Here is a 21,028-nt window from a genome sequence, read left to right as displayed (position 1 = left end):
ACATTTTAACAAGATCCCCAGGTGATCTGCTGCACATCTGAGCTTGGGAAGCTCTGTTGCTAACACATTCCATCACTCACCTGGGGAAGTCCTGTTATGTGGTTACAGATTAGCAGCTGGTGAGCCAGTTGGTTCAGGAGGGACTCTCAGACCAACAGATTACATGTCCACATCTCCTCCAACAGGAAGAGGTTAATGTGGGTTAATTTCCCACTATTTTTTGGTATATTTCCACTATTTTACAAAAACCCTCAAATAAAAATTAAATGTAATCATAAGACCCGGTTCCCCCTTCTCTCATGCTAGGAAATGTGCAGAATGCCAGGGTCCAGTCATAAGAACTAGTTGTACAAAGTCCCAGGGCAGGCTGGCCCAGGCCACTGCACCTAGGCTGGGCACAGCTGCTTCAGTAAGTTCATAGCTGTTTGATGGGGGCAGAATCATTTTCAATCTGAACCAGGTAATGCCCTCATGGGACAAGTCTACACCCACTCTTAGTCACCAGAATATCCCCTGGAGCATCTTCCTGATCTCACAGGCATGCTTACTTCATTGACCAAAGCAATAAATCACCACACTTTAGCTAGTAATAAAAATTAAATGGCTAAATATTGATCATTTGCTTATAACCTTAAGATAAACTTTTATTGGATGAAACAGTTTCGAAAGATCCTTACTGGAGGTAAGATAGTGAGTTAATATTTCTGTATTGGCATAAAAATTCTTGTGAGAGTTCACTGCATATGACTGAAAGTGTTACAGGGAAAATCAGTAGACTCTGGGACTTTCACAGAATGACAGCTTTAGGACTGACAGGGCCTCAGAAGTTCTTTAGAACCCAGGACTTCCCGAATCACCTGGATTCATTAAAAAAAATTCCCAGACCCCATTGAATTTCTTCCAAGAGAGGCCTGGTAACCTCTATAGTTTTGTCCCTGGTGAGTGGGTCATCAGGGAGGTCTGGAAACCTGATGACCTCACCCACATCTCTGCCCCCTGTCCCTAAGACCTCTTAGGAAATCCCTGTGCCCACCTCTGACATGTGTTCCTGCTTCCTGAGCCCTTGCCAGGTAGACATTTCTTATTGCACAAATTATCCCTTTCTGTGCCTGCCCAACTTCTGGCTCCTTTTAACTTCTCTTCATTAACCCTAGTTCTTCTTCCAAACATAGAACAATTTTACATTTTCTCCTTGAGCTATAAACCTCTTTATTTTCTTCACATGTGTTTTAAAAAAATCTTTAATATTGCTGAGGGGGGAAATGTGTTTTCCTTTCGCTAGAACTTATAATAAAATTACAAATTCAAAGACTGCTTACATAAAATAGTAGCATTCCTCTTTGAACTTTTAGTTCATGTCTTATTCTGTCTTTGGTTACTATGACAAAATACCTAAGGCTGGGTACTTTAGAAACAAAAGAGCTTTATTTAACTTGAAGTGGAGGTTAGAGAGCATGGCAGCAGCTTCTGCTCAGCTCTGGTGAGGATTTCATGGTATCAAAATGGAGAAAGGGAAGTGCCTGGGAAAAACATGCAGAAAAATTCAGTGGAGGAACCAGAATGGATTCTTATAACAACCCATTCTGACAGAAAACCAATCCAGTCCCATAGACTGGTTGGTGCCAATGCCTTTGGAGGGTGGTACCCGCAGGATCTGTTACTTCCTGGCCAGGCCCCATCTCTTAAAGGTCCCACCACCTCAACACTGCCACACTGGAGACCAAGCCTCCAGCACAGGAACTTCTAGGAGATAAACCATTCCCAACCTATAGCAGTCTCCATCTGAAAAGAAACTACGCCAAGATGGCAGGACTCCACCTATATGTTCTGAAGGACAATAACATCCATGTATTCATGTGCTCTGGTCCTGAAAGCTGCCACAGTCTATAAATGAACAATTCTTCATTCATTCCTGTGATTTAGAGTGCACTTTTACAAAGATTTATTAAATGTTTGCCATGTATTGAGCACTATGCCATTTGCAGGGAATATGGATGTAATATTCATTTAAGTGGTTTGATTACATCCACCTGTAAGATCCCGTGTGGATAAACTCCATAGCTTTGCCCCTAATAATAACAATGATCATCAATTTAATAATTGGAGAGGATTTCAGCAGTCCCCTGATCCAACTTTTCAATCCATTAAAATAAATAAATGTGATAGAGATTCTGTTCTTTAGGACTTTATGGTCTAGTAGTGGGCATTTTTTGGGGGGGAATGGCATTAAATAAAATTAAATCACCTATTTATTACATGTATGTTATGGTTTTGGATGTGAACTGTCCCTCCCAAAGCTCATGAGTGAGGCAATGCAAGAAGTTCAGAGAAATGATTGAGTTATTAAGAGCCTTAACCCAATCAGTGATTTAATCTCCTGGTAGGGATTAACTGAGTGGTAACTGAGTGGTAGGGTGTGGCTGGAGGAGGTGGGAATTGGGTCATGGCTTTGGGGTAGATATTTGTATCTGATGAGTGGAGTCTCTCTGCTTCCTGATCACCTCCTGAGCCACTTCCCTCCACCACACTCTTCTGCCATGATGTTCTGCCTCACCTGGAGCCCTGAGGAACGGAGCCAGCCTCCTATGGACTAAGATCTCTGAAACCATGAGCCCTTAAATAAACTTTTCATCCTCTATAATTGTTCTGGTTGGGTCCTTTTAGTCACAACAGTGAAAAAACGGACTAAAACGGAGTATGAATAGCTCAACTATACACCTCTGAGGATGAATTTGTCTACATCCATGATGTAATCGAAGCAAAGGGTGAATAGTGTGGAGCTTCAAGGCAGAGTCTTCAGCTGCACTGGCAATGAGCCAAGAGAGGACATTTGAGCCCAGAGAGATGGTGCACACTAGGGAGGCTGAGGCAGGAGGACTGCAAGTTAAAAAAGCCAGACTCAGCAATTTAGCAAGGCCTTAAGCAACTCAGAGAGACCCTGTCTCTAAATAAAATATTAAAAAGGGCTGGGGTTGGGGCTCGTTGATTAAGCATCCCTGGGTTTAATCCCTGGTACCAAAAGAAAAAGATGGTGGGACATTTGAGTTCTCTTTCACTTATGTGCTCCACACTAACCTATTACCCCCTGCGTGCTAAACACTAGTGCTCAGAAGCCAGGAGGAGCACCTGTTCTCAGCTAGGTTACAACCCTCCTCAGGACTTGGGCATCCACTTATTTGCCAGTGGATCTACTCACTGAAATTCAATTTTAACCAAGTTTGTAAATCGAGGCACTTTCAGAGTCTCCTCTGCACATTTGGAGTCACCTGCCTCACCTATTTCCAGCCATGCTCATACAAAGTTACACCTGCCTCCTTCCTTTTCTCAGTCCAGTTTACGTCTTTTTCTTTTCTTTCTTTCTTTCTTTCTTTCTTTCTTTCTTTCTTTTTTTTTTTTTTTTTTTTGCTGTTTTGCAGTTTTGCAGTTTTGCAGTTTGGGGTTTTGCTTTTGTGACTTTACTATTTAAAATGCCACCTAAGCCAGGCACAGTGGCTCATGTCTGTAATCTCTGTAACTCTGGAGGCTGAGGCAGAAGGATCACAAGTTCAAGCCCAGCATGAGACAATTTAGCAAGACCCTTGGCAACTTAGACTCTGTCTCAAAATTAGAAATGAAAAGGACCAGGGATGTGGCTTCATGGTAAAGCACCCCTGGACTCAACCCCCAGTACAAAATTAATAATAAGTAATAAAAATAAAATTTCCCCAAATGTAGTGCTGAAATGGCATCTAGCACTGTGAGCACAAGAAGGCTGTGCTGTGGCTTCCAGAGAAAATGACAAATGTTAGATGAGCTTCTCTCAGGCATGAGGTGTTAGGAAAGGAAACTTGCTGATCTGTATGTGACTGTGCTCCAGAAAGTGTGTAAGTAACAACTACAGTGTGTGGCAAAGCTATGGAAAAGATGGGAAAAAGACCAAACTTAGAGATTCACAAAGGGACAGCTGACTAAAAAACAAATCAACGAACAAAGCCTCATGGAAAACACTGTTGTGAGGCTGAAAGCCAAAGACATTTAGAGTCAGATTATCCAAGGTCAAGAAAAATATTAAACCCTGCTCAGCTGATGTTTTATTATTAAAAAAAATCAGATATAATTAATTTCTAAGAAATATTATCTTTCAGAATCTTCAAAGATGAACACATGGAAAACAAGGGAATGTTTTTTAATCATCTTAACCATTTTTATTTTTATTTTATCATTATTTTTTAATATGTAACTTGTCCCTTGTGAAACTTTTTTATTTTTTCATATAAGGCAAGCTAACATCTTCCTTTTGTGGCTTAACAAGGTAATGTTTTGATCTGTCAATGCTGCTGCTGTGACCAGAGGTCCTCAAGAACCAAACCCTATTTCCTTTAGGGGTGCCTCACTATCCCCTAAGCCAGTGCTTGTGGTGACTTTGAAAAACATAACCACGAGGGATGACAAGACTCGCTGGGTGTGATGCTACATGCGCGTAATGTTAGCCACTCAGGAGGTTGAAGCAGGAAAATCGTGAGTTCAAGGACAGCCTCAGTGGCAAAGCCCAACGTGGTTCCATTCCCAGTACCACAAAACAAAACAAAACAAACAAAAGCCAAGACTGTGTGTACAGACCACAGGAAAGAGTGAATAGTTCATTTTGACGTTTTGACTAGAATATAGGATATCCTGGAAAAGAGGAAGAGGGGAGAGAGAAAAAGAGAGAGAGAGGAACATCAACATAAGTTAGAACTAAATTATGGATGCTTTGAAAGACAAAATATGAAGCCCGACGATGGGACGTATTAGTCTGGTTTTTGTTACTATCAAGAAATGGTTTGAGCCTGGTGGCTGGGAGGCGGGTCCAGCCGTCACTGGATTGTGCTGTAAGCATGTTAACCCTGAGCCCACGACCCTGGAGGGAATAACATGACAGTGGAAACCCCAGAGCTCCCTCACGTGTGTCTCCTCCTCCCACATCTATGACTATATCCTCAGATCAGAACACCTGATGCTCAGCCCAGAGGCCCACAATTGCCCATTTCCTGATGGCTTTGCTGTTGTTTGCTTGTTTTCATTTAATCCTAACCAGGGAACTCAGTTTTCATCTGGTGGGACTTCATCTGGTTGGGAGTTGCCCCAAGGCCCCACCTTGGTTGAACTTGTTTTAAATTTCCTGCCTTCCCTGAAAGTGGCTTCCCACCTCCTCCCCACCTGCCATTTTGATTAGCATATCTGACGGAAATAACTCAGATCACCTTGAGAGACCCAGGAAGATGAGAAAAGAGAGAAGAAGAAAGGGTGGGAGAGAAGCAGAGAATGTCTGCTCTCCGTTAGGTCCTGGTGACTGCATTATTTATCTTGTCCCCAAAAAACTCAAAAGGAATCCACAGTCAGCCACCTTCTCAGCTTCTCAATTGAGCTACTTCTGGGGTTCTTGGAAAAGATGCTTTGAAAATTCTCCTCCCAGGTTTGGAGTGTAGCTCAGTGGTAAAGCTCTTGCCTAGCATGCAGGAGTCCTTGGGTTCAATCTCTAATACTACCAAGGAAAAAGTCTCCATCCCCCTTCTTGAGGACTTACTAAGTTACAGCCAAAAATAGCCCCATAATTTGCAGGTCTTTCCAAAATCGTTAAGAATCCCAGGGGGTGTAGCAAAGCAGTAAATCAAGTGTGGGCCCTGTGTGACTACACAGATCATGCACCATACAGTGGGTCACAGTTCCAAAATAGCCTGTCTCTCTCCATGCCCCATGGAGGATCCCTGTCTTCCTGTCTTTCCAACCCTCTGTCCACAGTGGAACATTTTGTGAACCACAGTTTAAGGCTTTGAAGCAGCTGCCATTCTCTTGGTATGTAAAAGAATTAACTATGATTTCTACCTTTCTTGACAGTAAAAACTTTTGAGCTAATTTTTATTTTTTGTTCTAACTCTTCAGTGACAACCCTGCTACCCAGTTTAACCTCAAAACTCACATGAATTCTCAAGACCTGAAGACAGCTATTGAGAAAATTACCCAGAGAGGAGGGCTTTCTAATGTAGGTATGTGACCCAACTTCAGATAATTCTATCTTGTTACCATGGTTCTCTTTTTATGTGGTTGTCTTCTAACATTCTATATTGAAGGAGGGGGAAAAAATAATCCATCAAAAAATGACTCATATAACATCTGTATCTTTTCTAACGTATTATAACGGATTCGGGTGGCAAGAATTGTCAAAACACATGTGCCATCTAGTTCCAGCTCGCTTGTTTTGTTCAGGACAAGCAGGACTGCTGTTGTGACTATTTCCTGGTTGGCCTCCAAGTTGCCAACATTTAACATTAAATTCCAATACCAATTCCATTCAGGAAGCAGCTCAGTGCTCCTTGGGAGTCTTGTTCCTATCTGCTATTGTTGTAGCAATGACTCTGCAAAAAGACACTTGTCCTCTATTTCAAGATGAATCTCCTGTGATGTCTGAGTCTTTGGAGGGGAACCAGCAGTTCAAGATCTAATCCTCAAGTGGGGCAGATTCAGAAACTCCACATTTTATCATTTCACCCAGAGGTATCTGGGCATTAGGAAACAGCTTAACAGTTTCACACTTTTACACTAAGAATGCTCAGAATGTCAAAGAGTTCATGCCAATATGTTATTAATGTATAAATGGTAGCCTGGCTTTGGGGACATGAGGGGAGCTGATTATCTTCTTCTCAGGGAACCTGTTCATACCATCTAAATCCAAAGGAATGGAGATGTGAACCACATTTGCCGAGAGCAGAACTATCCTTGAGGGAGTGTCTTTGGAGTTACAGAAAATCTGATTAGTTATTTCCCTCCCCCAACCCTCAGAGAACACTTTTGTAGCCACCAAACATAAGAATCAAGCAAATACAGAGCCTTTCACCTTTGGACAATGTTAAATAAACGCTGGCCAAGCTGCTGCTCTCCATGCCCCAGAATCCAAAGCATCTTCATTACAAACATGTTGAAGTTGATTTCTGACTTGTTCTCAACTTAATCTTTCCATTAGCAAAATTCCACTGGAGATAATCTTCAGAAGACACCTAACTTCCCTGAGGAGATCAGAAAGATGTCTTAACCTAATCAGTAGATGACATGTCTAAACTCTGCCTCTGATTCAGGGTTTGGGTTCAGAGGACAGAATTGAGCTGATTCAGGTATAAAGTAATGTATTTCAGAGCATTTAACATTATGAGAATTATAGAAAGAGCTGAAGAAGCAGACTGTAGGCTTGTTTCAGAAACAGGGCTTGAATCCAAGGGAGCTGCTACCTCTTCCAAGATCCGGAGACAACTTTCTGAATTCTGACACCACAGCCTCTTCTGGAGCCTGCTTCTGCTAGGAAGCTTCTTCCACAACTGCCAACTCCAAACCCAAGTCCTCCTTGCCCCATTGATACCCACAAAAGGGCTGTTCTGCACCTTGCCACCTAGCACCATTGAAGCTAGTAACCAACACAAGCATCTCTGCCAATGGTGTTCCAAGAGAAGTCAAATACTCTAGATTCTGACCAGCAGAAATGGCTGAAAGAAAAGTACACCCTCTGCCTACTTTCACCTTCTAAATCTCATGTAAATTCATCAATTTGTGAAACTAAAACAAAACTAGAAATCTAGATGCAAGAGAGTATGGACAATGTAGTTTTCAGACGTCCAGCCTCCGGTTTCAAGACCCACTACAAGCCAGGCGCAATAGCGCATGCCTGTAATCCCAGCAGCTCTGGAGGCTGAGGCAGGAAGATGGCGAGTTCAAAGTCAGCCTCAGCAATTTAGCAAGGCCCTAAGCGACTCGGTAAGACCCTGTCTCTAAATAAAATATAAAAAAGGCCTAAGGAGACCACGGAAGGCAGTCGATTTGTCTCAGATTGGGCCTGTGTGTGCAGAGTGTGAGATAGGGCGGAGAGGGGAAAACACATGTTACGGTCTTGACTGGCCCACAACCACGGAGGAGGGTGCCATCTCGACGCGGTCTACAGACGACTTCCGCTTCCGGTCGGGCTGCGGCGCCGGAGCGGAAGGAGAAGAGGGAGCACCACTTCCTGGTGATTTTCCCAGGGTTGCCAGCGCCTAGTGCTAGGAGTCCTCGCTCAGGATCGGAGGCCTGACGCCTAAAGGGCGGCTTTCCCGGGACTGAGGGACACGGCCCCGCGCCAGGCGAACAGAATCCAGGTCGGACTGGACCTGAGCCACCAACCCCTCACCATGGCGGCCCTGGGTCCTGGCACTCAGAATGTCACCGAGTATGTTGTTCGAGTTCCCAAGAACACAACCAAAAAATATAACATAATGGCTTTCAATGCAGCGGATAAAGTCAATTTTGCTACATGGAATCAGGCCCGGCTGGAGAGGGACTTGAGTAACAAGAAGATTTACCAGGAGGAGGAGATGCCTGAGTCAGGCACCGGCAGTGAGTTTAACCACAAGCTCCGGGAAGAGGCTCGCCGGAAAAAGTATGGCCTCAAGGAATTCCAACCCGAGAACCAGCCCTGGCTCCTGCGTGTCAATGGAAAATCAGGCAGAAAGTTCAAGGGCATAAAGAAGGGAGGCGTGACGGAGAACGCATCCTACTACATCTTCACCCAGTGCCCCGACGGGGCCTTCGAGGCCTTTCCTGTGCACAACTGGTACAATTTCACGCCACTGGCTCGACACTGCACGCTAACTGCTGAGGAGGCCGAGGAGGAGTGGGAGAGGAAGAACAAGGTTCTGAACCACTTCAGCTTCATGAAGCAGCGGCGGCTCAAGGACCAGGACCGGGACAAGGATGAGGAGGGGAAGGAGAAGCGAGGCCGCAGGAAGGCCAGCGAGCTGCGCATCCACGACCTGGAGGTCGACCTGGAGATGTCCTCCAATGACAGTGATGCCAGTGGTGAGGAGGGCAGCAGAGCCCCCAAGACCAAGAAGAAGGCGCCACTGACCAAGGCGGGCAGGAAGAAGAAGAAGAAGAGCTGGGAAGACGAGGCCTTTGAGGACCAGGAGGTGAACTACATGTCTGACAGCTCCAGCAGCTCCCAGGACAAGGCCGAGGGTAAGCCCAAAGCCATGCAGCAGGAGGACGGGCCCAAAGGCGTCCACGAGCAGAGCGAGAGCAGGGAGGGGGAGAAGCCACCCAAGGAGGACAAGGAGGAGAAGGAGAAGAAGGCCCCCACCCCGCAGGAGAAGAGGCGCAGGAAAGACAGCAGCGACCAGTCGGACAGCTCAGAGGAGAGCGACATCGACAGCGAGGCCTTCTTCATGGCGAAGAAGAAGACATCCCCCAAGAGGGAGCAGAAGCCATTGGGAGGCAGCTCACAGGGCAGCAGCTGCCCGGGCATGCCCAGCACAGAGGGCACCAGCACCTCCTCCACCCTGCGGGCAGCCACCAGCAAACTGGAGCACGGGAAGCGAGCCAGTGAGACACCAGCTGCAAAGCGGTTACGCCTGGGCACAGCACCCCAGAGCCTGTCCAGTAAGTCAACCCCACAGCCGCCCTCTGGGAAGTTCATGCCCTGCAGTGGTGACATGCAGGTGACCGAGGATGCTGTGCACCGTTACCTGACGCAGAAGCCCATGACCACCAAGGACCTACTGAAAAAGTTCCAGACCAAGAAGACAGAGCTGAGCGAGCAGACGGTGAACGTGCTGGCCCAGATCCGCCTCAACCCTGAGAGCAAGATGGTCAATGACAAGATGCACTTCTCCCTCAAGGACTGAGACCCACCACCACCCCAATAAACACGTCTATCCAAACCTGAAAAAAAAAAAAAAAAAAAAAAAAAAAGGCCTGAGGATGTGGATCAGTGGTTAGGTGTCCCTGAGTTCAATCCCTAGTATGAAAAGGAAAAGAAAAGAAAACAACAACAAAAACCACGGCAAGGTGAATGAAATGTGCATCAAGCACTGGTTCACTATGGATTCAACTGGACTCTAGGTTATGTGGGGTCAAAGTGACCTTCTGGCTCCCTTATGGTGCCTAGTATTAAGCCAGAGAGGACTACTGGGTCTCTGGGACTTGATGGAAATTATCCTTGCCCTGGAAGCAGATTTTTAGCAACCAGTTTTTCCTTAGCAACCAGGTTCTGTGCAGCCAGTTCATGTGGGTCCACTAAGACACTTCTCCAGGACTTTGTACGTAACCATTTGATGCTTTCATTTAACAGGTAAGATTATACCACCCAAACCAGAAAAGCATTGAGTGTAATGATATTTGTCCAAAAACCAAAAGAAGGTGGTTGTTAACTGTTATTAAGAACTCACTTGAGAATCTCCAAAAAGAATATGGCCTTGCTATCCAGACAGTACTCACACACAAGATCCTGTGTATAATTTCGGAGGATGTGTGGGTATATATATACACACATACAGGGCTCCCCAGAACCCAAGATGGGAGCCTAGTCATCCCAATTTGCCAAAGGGAATCTGGACTTTCAGCACTGAGACTGGGAAATTACTGGAAAAGTGGGACAGTTTGTCATCAAGATGACTCTGAAAATGTCCTGAGACCCTGCACAGTGTGAAATACACACTAGAGAAAGCCATGTCGAGGTTTCAGAAAGCCCCATGACTGTTGCACTCAGCTGAAGTAGGTCATTGGCCTGGAAGTCTAGACCCAGAGACTGAGTGACCTATCCAGGGCCACACAGCCAGTAGTTGGCACAGCCAGGGCTAGAACACAGTCTCTCAGTTCCTGGTGGTATAGCTCTTCCCTGCCCAGCTGGATTAGTGCCACTGGCCTGGAACTGAAGGCAAGACACTGTTGACCACAGAATACAGCCCTGCAGCCCAGCAGCTCCTGGAACACTGGGCTCGCCCAGGCTTTAGGAAGCTAAGAGAAGGAAGCTCCAGGTCAACTCCTCCTACCCGTGCTCTAGGACACATGGGACAGCTTAGAGCTCAGTGTGAGTCTGGCACCCAAGCAGAGAAGGGGCCCTTCTGTTTCCATGAAAGCCTTTCCCTTTGCTGGTCTCCAACTTTTTTCAAAGCAAGAAGTAATTAGAAGTTGAAGACTTCAAATGAAACTGAGGGGGCAATGTGACGGCTGTGTGGCATTGTGAATGTGCCCAGGTCACTAAATTGTGTACCCACAAATGCTGCTGAATTATACACCAGAAAGTAAAGTGGTTCAAAAAATGAAATGGACCAACTGGGGAAGGGGTGAGTATGTTTTTCTGGACTGCCTTGTGTTGCTGTGATCTAGTCCAGAATCTATCATTGGTATGACCCCTTCAAGCACGAGTCTCTTTTTCTTCCAGGCCGGGCCATCTCCTTTGTGACCAAGACCTTCTTTTCCAAAGCCAATGGAAACAGAGGTGGTGCTCCCAATGTGGCCATCGTGCTGGTGGACGGCTGGCCCACAGACAAAGTGGAGGAGGCTTCGAGACTTGCCAGAGAGTCAGGAATCAACATTTTCTTCATCACTGTGGAAGCTGCTGCAGAAAATGAGAAGCAGCATGTGATGGAGCCCAGCTTTGCCAACAAGGTTTGTAAGTGCCAGAGACTCCCCCAAAGTCAAGCTGCCCTGTACTCTGAAAAGCTATGCTGCCATCAAGGTGTTCTCTTGGGCCTTCAAATGTGTGTGAAGCCCGCATCTAGGTAGTAGGGTCTCCAATGAGGGAACCTGGAATTACCCTCTCAGAGAAAAGTCCCACACGCACCCTAAGGTCATCAACTTGGGAAGAGGGCAGGAGCAGTGTCACTGAGGTCTCCATGGGGGCTCTTCCTTGCTCCTCCCACAACACCTGGGACCTCGACAAGGAAGCCCAGGGAGGCTTCACACAAACACATGACCATGCACATGTGTGTACACACCATCACACACACGCGTTCTCACACACACATATGCTACAAATTCATCCATCTGATAAACGAGAAGGGAGGTGTCGAGACGGCTCAGGCAGGCCATGTTTCCAGTGCCACTCCTGGGTTCTGTGGAGATGCCTGGCTGGAGATGGGGCAGGTCAGATGGGATACTGGGCCTCCTGTTCCCAGGCCACTAAGGCCACCTTTGGTGTTTTACAGTGGGACTCCACTTGAACCTTCCTTCAAGGCAAGCCTCCAGCTGAAGGAAAGGGAAGAAAGGCAGAAAGGAGGGAAGGAGGAAGAGTTAGCCAGACTTGGACAGCTTGTCTTTTATTTTTTATATTGTTTCTTGGCACTGGGGTTTGAACCTAGGGGTGCTCTACCACTGAGCTACATCCCCAGCTCTCTTCATTTACTTTTTAAAAATTTGAGACAGAATCTTGCTAAGTTGCGGAGGCTGGCCTTGAACTTGTGATCCCCCTGCCTCGGCCTCCTGAGTTGCTGGGGTCTCAGGCCTGTACCACCCCAACTGGCAAAAGCTTGTCTTTGATGCTCCTCCAGCCTTAATATTATATGTATTCAGAGCTAACAGGGCCTGACCTCCTGCTGTTAGCAAGCTGCTGACCTCTTCTTACTTCCGGAAATTCTCTTCCTTGACTTCCTGGCACTGTGCAGCTGTTATTTCACTTGCTCTCTTCTTTTTTTTCATTTTTACCCTGAACGTGGACTTTCTTGGTCCTTGTTCCTTGGTCAAGGCTTTCTCCCTCCAGTCTCCCTAGGGCCACAGCTTCAGTTCTCATCTCTTGAGCTCCGCAGTCATCTCTGTCCTAATGAAGGACTCCCCCTGCAACCCTGAACTAAGGATTGAGCTCAGGGGTACTCTACCATTGAGTTACATCCCCAGCCCTTTTTAATTTTTATTTTTAGACAGTGTCTTGCTAAGTTACTAAGGCTGGCCTCCAGCTTGTGATCCTCCTACCTCAACCTACCAAGTCATTGTGACTATAGGCATGTGTCCCCATACCTGGTGACTTTTCTCTTTTCTGAAGCCCTGTTAGAACTTTAAGTCCTACATGCAGCAAGCCAAGTTCATCATCTTTCCTGCCCAAACTTCTCAGGACTTTGCATGAACAGCCCCCTCTATCCCAGAATTCCTCATTGGCTCCCACTTCACCTCCCTCATCTCATCTCAATGACATCTCCCCAGTTCATATCAGTACTTAACATCTTGTCTGCCTTTCCCCTGGGCCTCCCATGTAGAGATTTCATAGTGAAGCTCAACTCATGCTTTATAAAGAGTTCCTACAACTGTAGGGCCCTTGCTCTAAATCCTTCACTCTCCCTCTTTGTTCTTACGGCGTCTGCAGCATGGTCTCAACCCTCCTTCCTGGCCCCACTGCTGTGACACCACACAGGCCCTGTGCTTCAGCCAGAGGCCTCCTGTCTCTGCCCTGCCGGGATCTCCCACAGGCCATCTGATAGGAATCCCTCCTCTCCACCCGTGGGCTCAGCTCGCTTCCAGCGCTTATCTCATGTGCCCCCTTATCCGCGGAGTTTTGTAACCTCATTTAGATTTTTACAAATCAGCAAAAGATGTACTTCCTAGGAAGGATTAAGCCATTCCTTGTTTCAAAATAATTTTTTAATCGTGCAGGTTCATCTGTGGCCATCAGGTTGGACGTGTTCTATGACCCCCAAAGGCAAGGACAAGGAAGGAAAGCCCCACCTTAGGAACACTAGCCCAGTCACTTCTAGAAGCACACCAACCAGTTTGCTCAATGTTTATTTGCAGCTAACTTGAATTTTTTCTGGAATGAGCTTGGGCACAAATAAATAAATATTCATTTGCCTAGAGGCAAGGTTGTCTGGAGGGCAGCGCTTGGGATTTGAAGGCAGATAGAGAGGTGGTCTAGTTTTGGGGGCTCAGGGATGTTCCCTTATAGCAGGCCCTCAGTTTGTTCCCTCACGATGGTGGGTCATAGTTCCCCTTGTAGGGTGAGGTGGGGATTTAATGAGAGAATCTCTCCAAGAGCACCTAGTGTGACCTTGACCCGTGTGACCACTCAGAAACTCTGGGGCCCCTTCCCACTGGGTGCAGGCTGCTCTGGAAACATTCCTGCAGTCATTTCTTGTGTGTGCTCCGTTTTTCCCAGCAGAACAAAAGCTTTCCTTCATTCTCTAATGCGTTGGTGCCCACCAATGGCTGGCTGCCAGTACAAATGAATCAAGCTGAAGAGGCATTAATCCGAAGCTGAAATCAATGCCTTACATCTCCCTATGCCATTCGCCTCGCACAATGGCTTCCCACTAAGGCAGAGGCAGCCGAGGGGACAGGAGTGAGTTCAGAGATGACTGGAGAGGTCTTTGAGCAAGTGCCCAGCCAGGGGAACTGAGAGGGAGAGGGCACACAACAAGGGCTAGCACAGCAAACAGGAGTCTGTTTGCCACTTCACCCACCTGGAGGCCCAAGGTAATGGTGCCAGGCTGGGAGACTTGACCCCTGACCTGGTGAGTGTCTGTCCCCTCTGTCTTCCAGGCCGTGTGCAGAACAAATGGTTTCTACTCATTCAACGTGCCGAGCTGGTTGGGCCTCTCCAAGACCATGCAGCCCCTGGTGAAGCGGGTCTGCGACACTGACCGCCTGGCCTGCAGCAAGACCTGCTTAAACTCAGCAGACATTGGCTTCGTCATCGACGGCTCCAGCAGCGTGGGGACCGGCAACTTCCGCACGGTCCTGCAGTTTGTGGCCAACCTCAGCAAGGAGTTTGAGATTTCAGACACAGACACGCGCATCGGGGCCGTGCAGTACACCTATGAGCAGCGGCTGGAGTTTGGGTTTGACAAGTACAGCACCAAGCCCGACATCCTCAATGCCATCAAGAGGGTGGGATACTGGAGTGGCGGCACCAGCACCGGTGCTGCCATCCACTACGCCCTGGAGCAGCTCTTCAAGAAGTCCAAGCCCAACAAGAGGAAGCTGATGATCCTCATCACCGACGGCAGGTCCTACGACGACGTGCGGATACCAGCCATGGCCGCCCATCAGAAGGGTAGGCCGGGCCTGGCTCAGCCGGCTGCTGAGTCTTCTCTCTGGGGCTCCGGGGACTCTGTTCTTGGAGGGCAAGGAAGGTTCTGCTTTTCTGTGCATTGGTGTGTCTGTGACTTTCAAAAATGTTCAAAGCCATCAGGGGGAGCAAATACCGCAGGTGACTGAGTAGCAAAGAGGGAAGGAGGAGGGGCAGCCAGGGGCTCCCTGTGTCCTTGGAAACCCACGGCCTGCACCTCCTACCTCCTGAGGCTTTTCCCATTTGGGCTTGAGACATTAGAAGGGAATTCGATTCTATACTTTCTATGAAAGATAATCAAATCCCTAGTTGTGTTGAAGACACTGAGTTGTCTCAGTACCTTTTAAAGAATAATAATGTTTTTTAAAGAAGTAGTGCTATGTTTGTAAACAGTTGCCAACTAGATCTTAGGGGTCTGGGGGGGAAAACCTCAAGAAATTTTGATGCAAAATATTTAAATAAATATTTCCATATAAAAATTTCTGATTTGTCAAGAGAAGGTTCAAAAACAAAAAATGAGCAAAATACTTTTGTGTTTAGAAAATCAGTCACATTTATGCCTATATATATATATATTCACTGTTCTGAAAAGTGCCATAAAGTAGCATGAAAATATAGCAGCCTGGAGAAACTCCAAATGACGATAATAATAGCAGGAATAATAATAATGATAAAATTAAACCAAGTGATCAGTGGAACCACAGGTCTCTACCCAAGTGCTAGGGTACAGAACTCACTCAGTGCAGTGGTCAATTATTTTTCCCTTTTCTGTGCATACTTTTTATATGGGTTATTTTGCAGGACTTTTTGTATTCTTGAGAGCTGCTTTAAATCTTTTCTAAAACAAATCTTAATGAATAGGTAGTGCTGGCTTCCAGAAACCAAAGTATCTATACAATGCATTTAGGCAAAATCTTCTCAGGGACTCACCCTTTGCAGAGCTTGTGGGGGCACATTCACAATGGTGGGATGGTAACATTCTTTGTGCCAGCGGTCACAAATTCCCTTGGTCTCATATCAGCAGAGTTGGTTTAAGGGTCATAAGTAACCAAATCCCAAAGTGAGTGGCAGATGGGCTAGCTCTTGGCTATAAGCCCAGGGCTCTCCTGCTTTCTCTAGCACATCTGTCCCACCCTCACTTATTTCTCTAGGTACCTTCTTTGGGCCTAACGCAGAGAGTGTCTTTGGCCTATTCAGGGAAAGAGAAGACTGCAGGAAATGGGAGCTATCAGGGGATCACATTCTGGGAAACTCTAAAGAACTGGGACCAATAGATGCAATACATGGAGGCAGGTTCCTGCTCAGCTAAACACTATGATTCATCTAAAAATGCGCTGAGCATTGTGTTCCTTGGATCATCCAAGTCCAGATTGGATGACCATCTGTCAGACTAGTCAGTAGAAGGTTCTGTGCAAGGGTGGTCTCAAGGATCTGAAGAGTTGCAATTGTAAGACCGTCATCTAGTCTTTATTAGGGGATAGTCTTTCTATTTTTGAGCAGAAACATGGGTTTGGTCAGTCTAAGCTCAGTTCTGCAGCAAACCTGTTCCCACTGCCACTTGGCAAGCATTTTAAAACCCAAAGCTGGTTTCCCCTAACCTAGACAATATTCGAAGAAAAGAAGCTGGAGAGGTGAGAAAAGGGACTGGCAGCTTACATGCAGCATGATGGACAACTGAAAGCATATTAGACCAGAGCTATGTGAGGTGTGGATGGCTTCTCATCAGCAGGATGGGATGCCTAGAAGATGAGATGGGCCACGGGGGCAGGGGGCTGCAGGGCAGGTGCCTGGGCAGGAAGGCCACCCCCAGGCTCTGCTCTCTGTTTCATGGCCATCATGCTCATCCACTCTGGCTAAGCTGAAGGTGGTGTAGGAATAGGATTTTGTAGAGTAAGATCAAGCACCAGCTCACCAGCTGCCCACAACCAAATCAAGAACTATCACAGAAGGCAGTCTCCCCGTTTTTCCCACTAAAAATTGTTACCTCCTCTCTGAAGTGGATGTTCAACAGTATTTATTGAGTGAATGAATGAATGGCCATACCTCATCTTAATCCAGAACCTAGAGATCCATAGGAGTTTTATCTTTTGCTGGGCACATTCCTGATTTGGGGTTTGGTTGTGCTGACAGGGCAGCAGAAAGGCAAAGATTCGTTAGCAACACTTTTTCTTAGAGACATTTGCTTCATCCGATCTTTGTCCCCACAGGAGTGATCACCTACGCCATCGGTGTTGCATGGGCCGCACAGGATGAGCTGGAGATCATTGCCACTCACCCTGCCAGGGACCACTCCTTCTTTGTGGATGAGTTTGACAACCTGTACAAATCCGTCCCCAAGATCATCCAGAACATTTGTACAGAGTTCAACGCACAGCCACGGAACTGAATTCTGAGCAGCCAGGCACAGCAAATGCTGCCGTCCTGACTGGCTCTTTGGACCATCCCTGTGCTTTCCGGAGCACACACAGGGTGTCAAGTCTTGGGGAGGGTGGGCTTGGGTGAACAGATGCATTACTGTTCTTTGCCACCTGGAAACCTGGCATTGGCAATATGATCATCGACTGGTAGAGCGAACCGAAATGATACGTCATCTTTAGGGTGCTGAGGATTTACATTTTGACAGTTGTTTTCAAAATAAATGCTCAAAAGAGAGTGCAGCACTTGTGACAGGCTTAAATGGAACTTTTGGGAGAATTGTTTTTACTTTTATTTCTCATTAGAACTCTGTGACCCTCAACAAGTTTCATTTTGTCACGACAGCATAGGAGTTGCTTAATTAAATGTTTAAGAGGATCGAATGCACTCTTTCTGATTGTGTCATGTGTCATGTGGTGGGAGGTCTGTGGTGGGGGCTGCCCTCTGCTCTTCCCACCCAGGGTAACAACATACCCCCTGGTGCTGAGAACAGGCAGTGTCTTGCTGTTCCTGTTGCCTGAATCCCTGAATACCTGCATCACATTGCTTTGGGAACACTGGCCCTTGACGAACAAGTAGATCTTGCTTGAAAGTGGTGCTACCAAAGTCCTGATTCTCAGGCTCCATCTCAATGCCAGTGAAATCCGAGTCTCTGGGAGGGACTGGAATCTGAGTATTGGCATATTTTAGGAGCTCCCCAGTGACTCCTAGAGGCTGCTAGGATTGAGAACCACTGAGCTACCTCGGAGGGATTAGTGTTACAGCCATTTCCAATGAGTCTCTGTGCCTATTGTCTTAAGGGATCCAACTAGTTTAGCATTTGTCCTGGGTTTTTCAATGATAGTGAGATATTATTATCAATTTTTTTTCGCATTACAATAAGCTGGGAGGAATCTGGCTCAAATTTCCTTTTTTACTTCCAGCTTCTGCCCAGGACTTATCTGTCAAGATATGAGATACGTGTACAATGGGAAAACATTCAAAAGAATCCTAAAAAGGGCTCACCCAGTCTCCGAGTGCATGTGATGTCTAAACTCCACCAATGCTTCTACTTCTCAGGAATTGGGGTCTTTAGAAAAAGTTTTCTTTTGTTTTTGTTTTGTTTGTTACTAAGGCTCAAAGTTTGTTTGGTTTGGGTACTAAGAATTGAATGCAGGGATGCTTTACCACTGAGTCACATCCCTAGCACTTTTTATTTTTCTTTGAGGTCGGGTGTCAGTTGCCAAAGCTGGCCTTGAACTTGGTGATCCTCCTGCCTCAGCCTCCTGAGTCGCTGGGATTACAAGCGTGTGCCACCATACCAGCAGGGCTCAAAGTTTTGCAATAAGGCTCTGCTAAAAATTTCTGGCCAAACTGACATGCTCCAGATATTTCTTGTTTTGTTGAACTTTTTAATCCTTTTGAACAGGACAACACCTTCATAAAACACCTTTCCCAGCAGCTGCCTCAAGGGCCTGAGGAGGTTTATAGAAAAGACAGTCTTCTTGTGTCCGAGAATTTTTCAGCCTCAAGGAAGAATTTCCAAAGAACAATGTTGTTTTCTAGTCAAAATACTAAGAAAAGAGGTCCCCTTAGATTACAGTACATAAAGGTAGTAAGCAGAAAATACAACTGAAAGCACGAATTAAATTGCTTTGGAAAAAAGGCATTTATTCAACTAATACCTTTGAGGAATTCATAGCCCAGCAGGAAACCACAATGAAGAATCAAAGTCATATAATCATCATGGGATTGTGCACCAAATGCATGACTGGCAAACAACCTCAAAAGAAATAAAACTGTACTTATGCAGTGAGTGTCACAGACTGGACACTGTCCTAAGGCTTCTCACGTGTTTACTCACCCCAATGATTTGCTGAAATACTCTTCTTATTCTCATTTTACAGAGCATTCATCTGAGGCATGGTGAGGTCAAGTAACTTGCTCAAGGTCATAGAGTCGGCACAAGGAAGATCTGAAAAGGAAGCGCAGGCAATCTCTCTCCAGGGTCTATATTCTCACCCATTTTGCTTCTTATGGGGGTGGCACAGAAAATAACCAAAGTGGCTGCCCACGGAGTTCTCTAGTAAGTTTGATGACTTAAAATACACATATAATTCCACCAAGCACACCTTCAGGGTGTGTTAAATGTGCAGAGTGAATGGAGGTAAACTCCACTCTCCCTCATCATTCACCCTGATTGCCTGGACAGACATGCTGTCTCACTTTAAGGTGATTTTAATATATAGTCCACAGTCCCCATAGTTTCCCGAACACACCAGGCTTACCTAACATCTTGATAACCCCTTACTCATTCTCCAAGTCTCAGTGCAAATGGTACTGCCTCTGTGGACCCTTCTGACTTGCTCAGATAGATTTAAACTCTCTGGCTACAGGATTTTGACCTACCTATTCTTCAGAGACCTTCTTGGCCCCTTCTCATTAAGGGATACGAGCCACACACGTTATCAAGGACTTGGAATCCAGACAATGAAAACTTTGAATGTAGGTCACCTGATAGGGGCGCCCCCAATGCAATGGCAATGGTAGAATGAGAAGCAAAGATGTTTCAAGAAGAGAGAAACAGGATGTGGTGGCAGGTGGAGGAGAGAACCTAATCCCATCCAGAGTGCACCCCTCTCAGCGGTCCTTCTCAGGCTCTTTACAGTTTGTTACAATCACTGTCTTTCTAGGGCCAGAATATTCTTTCTACTCTGTTCCTCTCCTGCTCTCATTTCTCCTGCAGAAATGAAAATCCTTGTTTTCTGTTACTCTCCTGAGTTTTGTTTAACCAAAATTATTAAGTCCCTATTATGTGCCAAGCACTGCGATACAAAGATGAATGAGACCTACCTGAGCTTACAGACGAGTGTGAGAGATGGGAACATGGAGAGCATCTCACTAAGGTGACAGGTGACAGGCAAGCTTGGGAAGGCTTCCTCAGCAGGTTTTCTTGAAAGATTCCAGTTCATTCAGGTGAGGAAAAATGGAAAAGGTGTTCCAGGAGAGGGGTAATAGGAGCAAAGGTAAGGAGGCATGCAGCAGTGTGGCACCCTGCAAGACTGACAGCTCGAAACCTGAGGCCAGGGCACCAGGAAGGGAAGCTGGAGAGACAGGCCAGAGCCAGGCCGTGGAAGGCTGTGTTCCTCAGTGGCAAGTAACAGAAACTCAATTCAATAGTAGCTCGAGCCAAGCAGACATTTTTGGAAGGAAACTGGAGTAACTCATGAACTCCAAGACCAAGGGAGACAGCAGACCCTCGAAAATGTGATGAGGAACAGGAGCAGGAAAGAAGACCAGATAATCCTTTTATTCTATCCTTCTCCAAAAATGGTCTTTATTTGGAAGTTTGTGAACAGTTCTGGAGAGAAAACAGAATGAAACTTCCAAACCCCACAGCTCAGCCACCATCAGCAGGACCACCTGATAATCCAGGTCAATGTGGCTGATAGGGCAGGAGCACCCACATCTCCTACCTGATCACCTACAATTAATAAGCGTTGGAAGTTCCTTGAAGCATCAAGTTTCCTTTAATACCAATGAATGCATGTCCACAAGTGCCCAGGTTTGGAAAACCAAATGCTGGCTGGTTGTTGGCCTGCTAGCTCTGTAGCCATTCTGTTTTGCTTAGAAGCTTTATGTAAGAAAGCCAAGAACTCTCTCTCCAAATTGCCCTGTCCCTTCTCTTGGCCTTCCAAAATGTTGCTTTTTACACACCATTGCCTATTGAAAAGCTGTTCCAGTGGTCAGGGAGGCAGACGTGATGCTCCTGAGATCCACTTCTGTTTCCATAGGAAGGCCCAACTGAGGAGAAATGTTCTA

The 21,028-nt window shown here is 46.3% G+C and overlaps 2 protein-coding genes across 4 annotated transcripts in view; both read left to right on the top strand.

Moving 5' to 3' along the window:
* Nucleotides 1-17,614, top strand: part of VIT (vitrin) — a 108,924-nt gene extending 91,310 nt beyond the window's left edge. For all 3 annotated transcript variants that reach the window (XM_079109599.1, XM_079109598.1, XM_079109597.1), the window contains 4 exons: nucleotides 5,902-6,005; nucleotides 11,201-11,427; nucleotides 14,284-14,797; nucleotides 17,020-17,614. In XM_079109599.1, the coding sequence (XP_078965725.1) occupies nucleotides 5,902-6,005; nucleotides 11,201-11,427; nucleotides 14,284-14,797; nucleotides 17,020-17,198 (1,024 nt within the window). In that variant the 3' untranslated portion in view covers nucleotides 17,199-17,614. The remainder of the gene's footprint in view (nucleotides 1-5,901; nucleotides 6,006-11,200; nucleotides 11,428-14,283; nucleotides 14,798-17,019) is intronic.
* Nucleotides 7,971-9,679, top strand: LOC306643632 (general transcription factor IIF subunit 1-like). The gene has a single exon (XM_079109845.1). It carries the CDS (start codon nucleotides 8,172-8,174, stop codon nucleotides 9,660-9,662), a length of 1,491 nt encoding a protein of 496 aa, XP_078965971.1. The 5' UTR covers nucleotides 7,971-8,171; the 3' UTR covers nucleotides 9,663-9,679.
* Nucleotides 17,615-21,028: the final 3,414 nt, after the last annotated feature.

Source organism: Sciurus vulgaris (genome assembly GCF_902686455.1).
Source record: "Sciurus vulgaris genome assembly, chromosome: 14".
NCBI lineage: Eukaryota > Metazoa > Chordata > Mammalia > Rodentia > Sciuridae > Sciurus > Sciurus vulgaris.
This window is presented reverse-complemented; position numbering and strand designations above follow the sequence as displayed.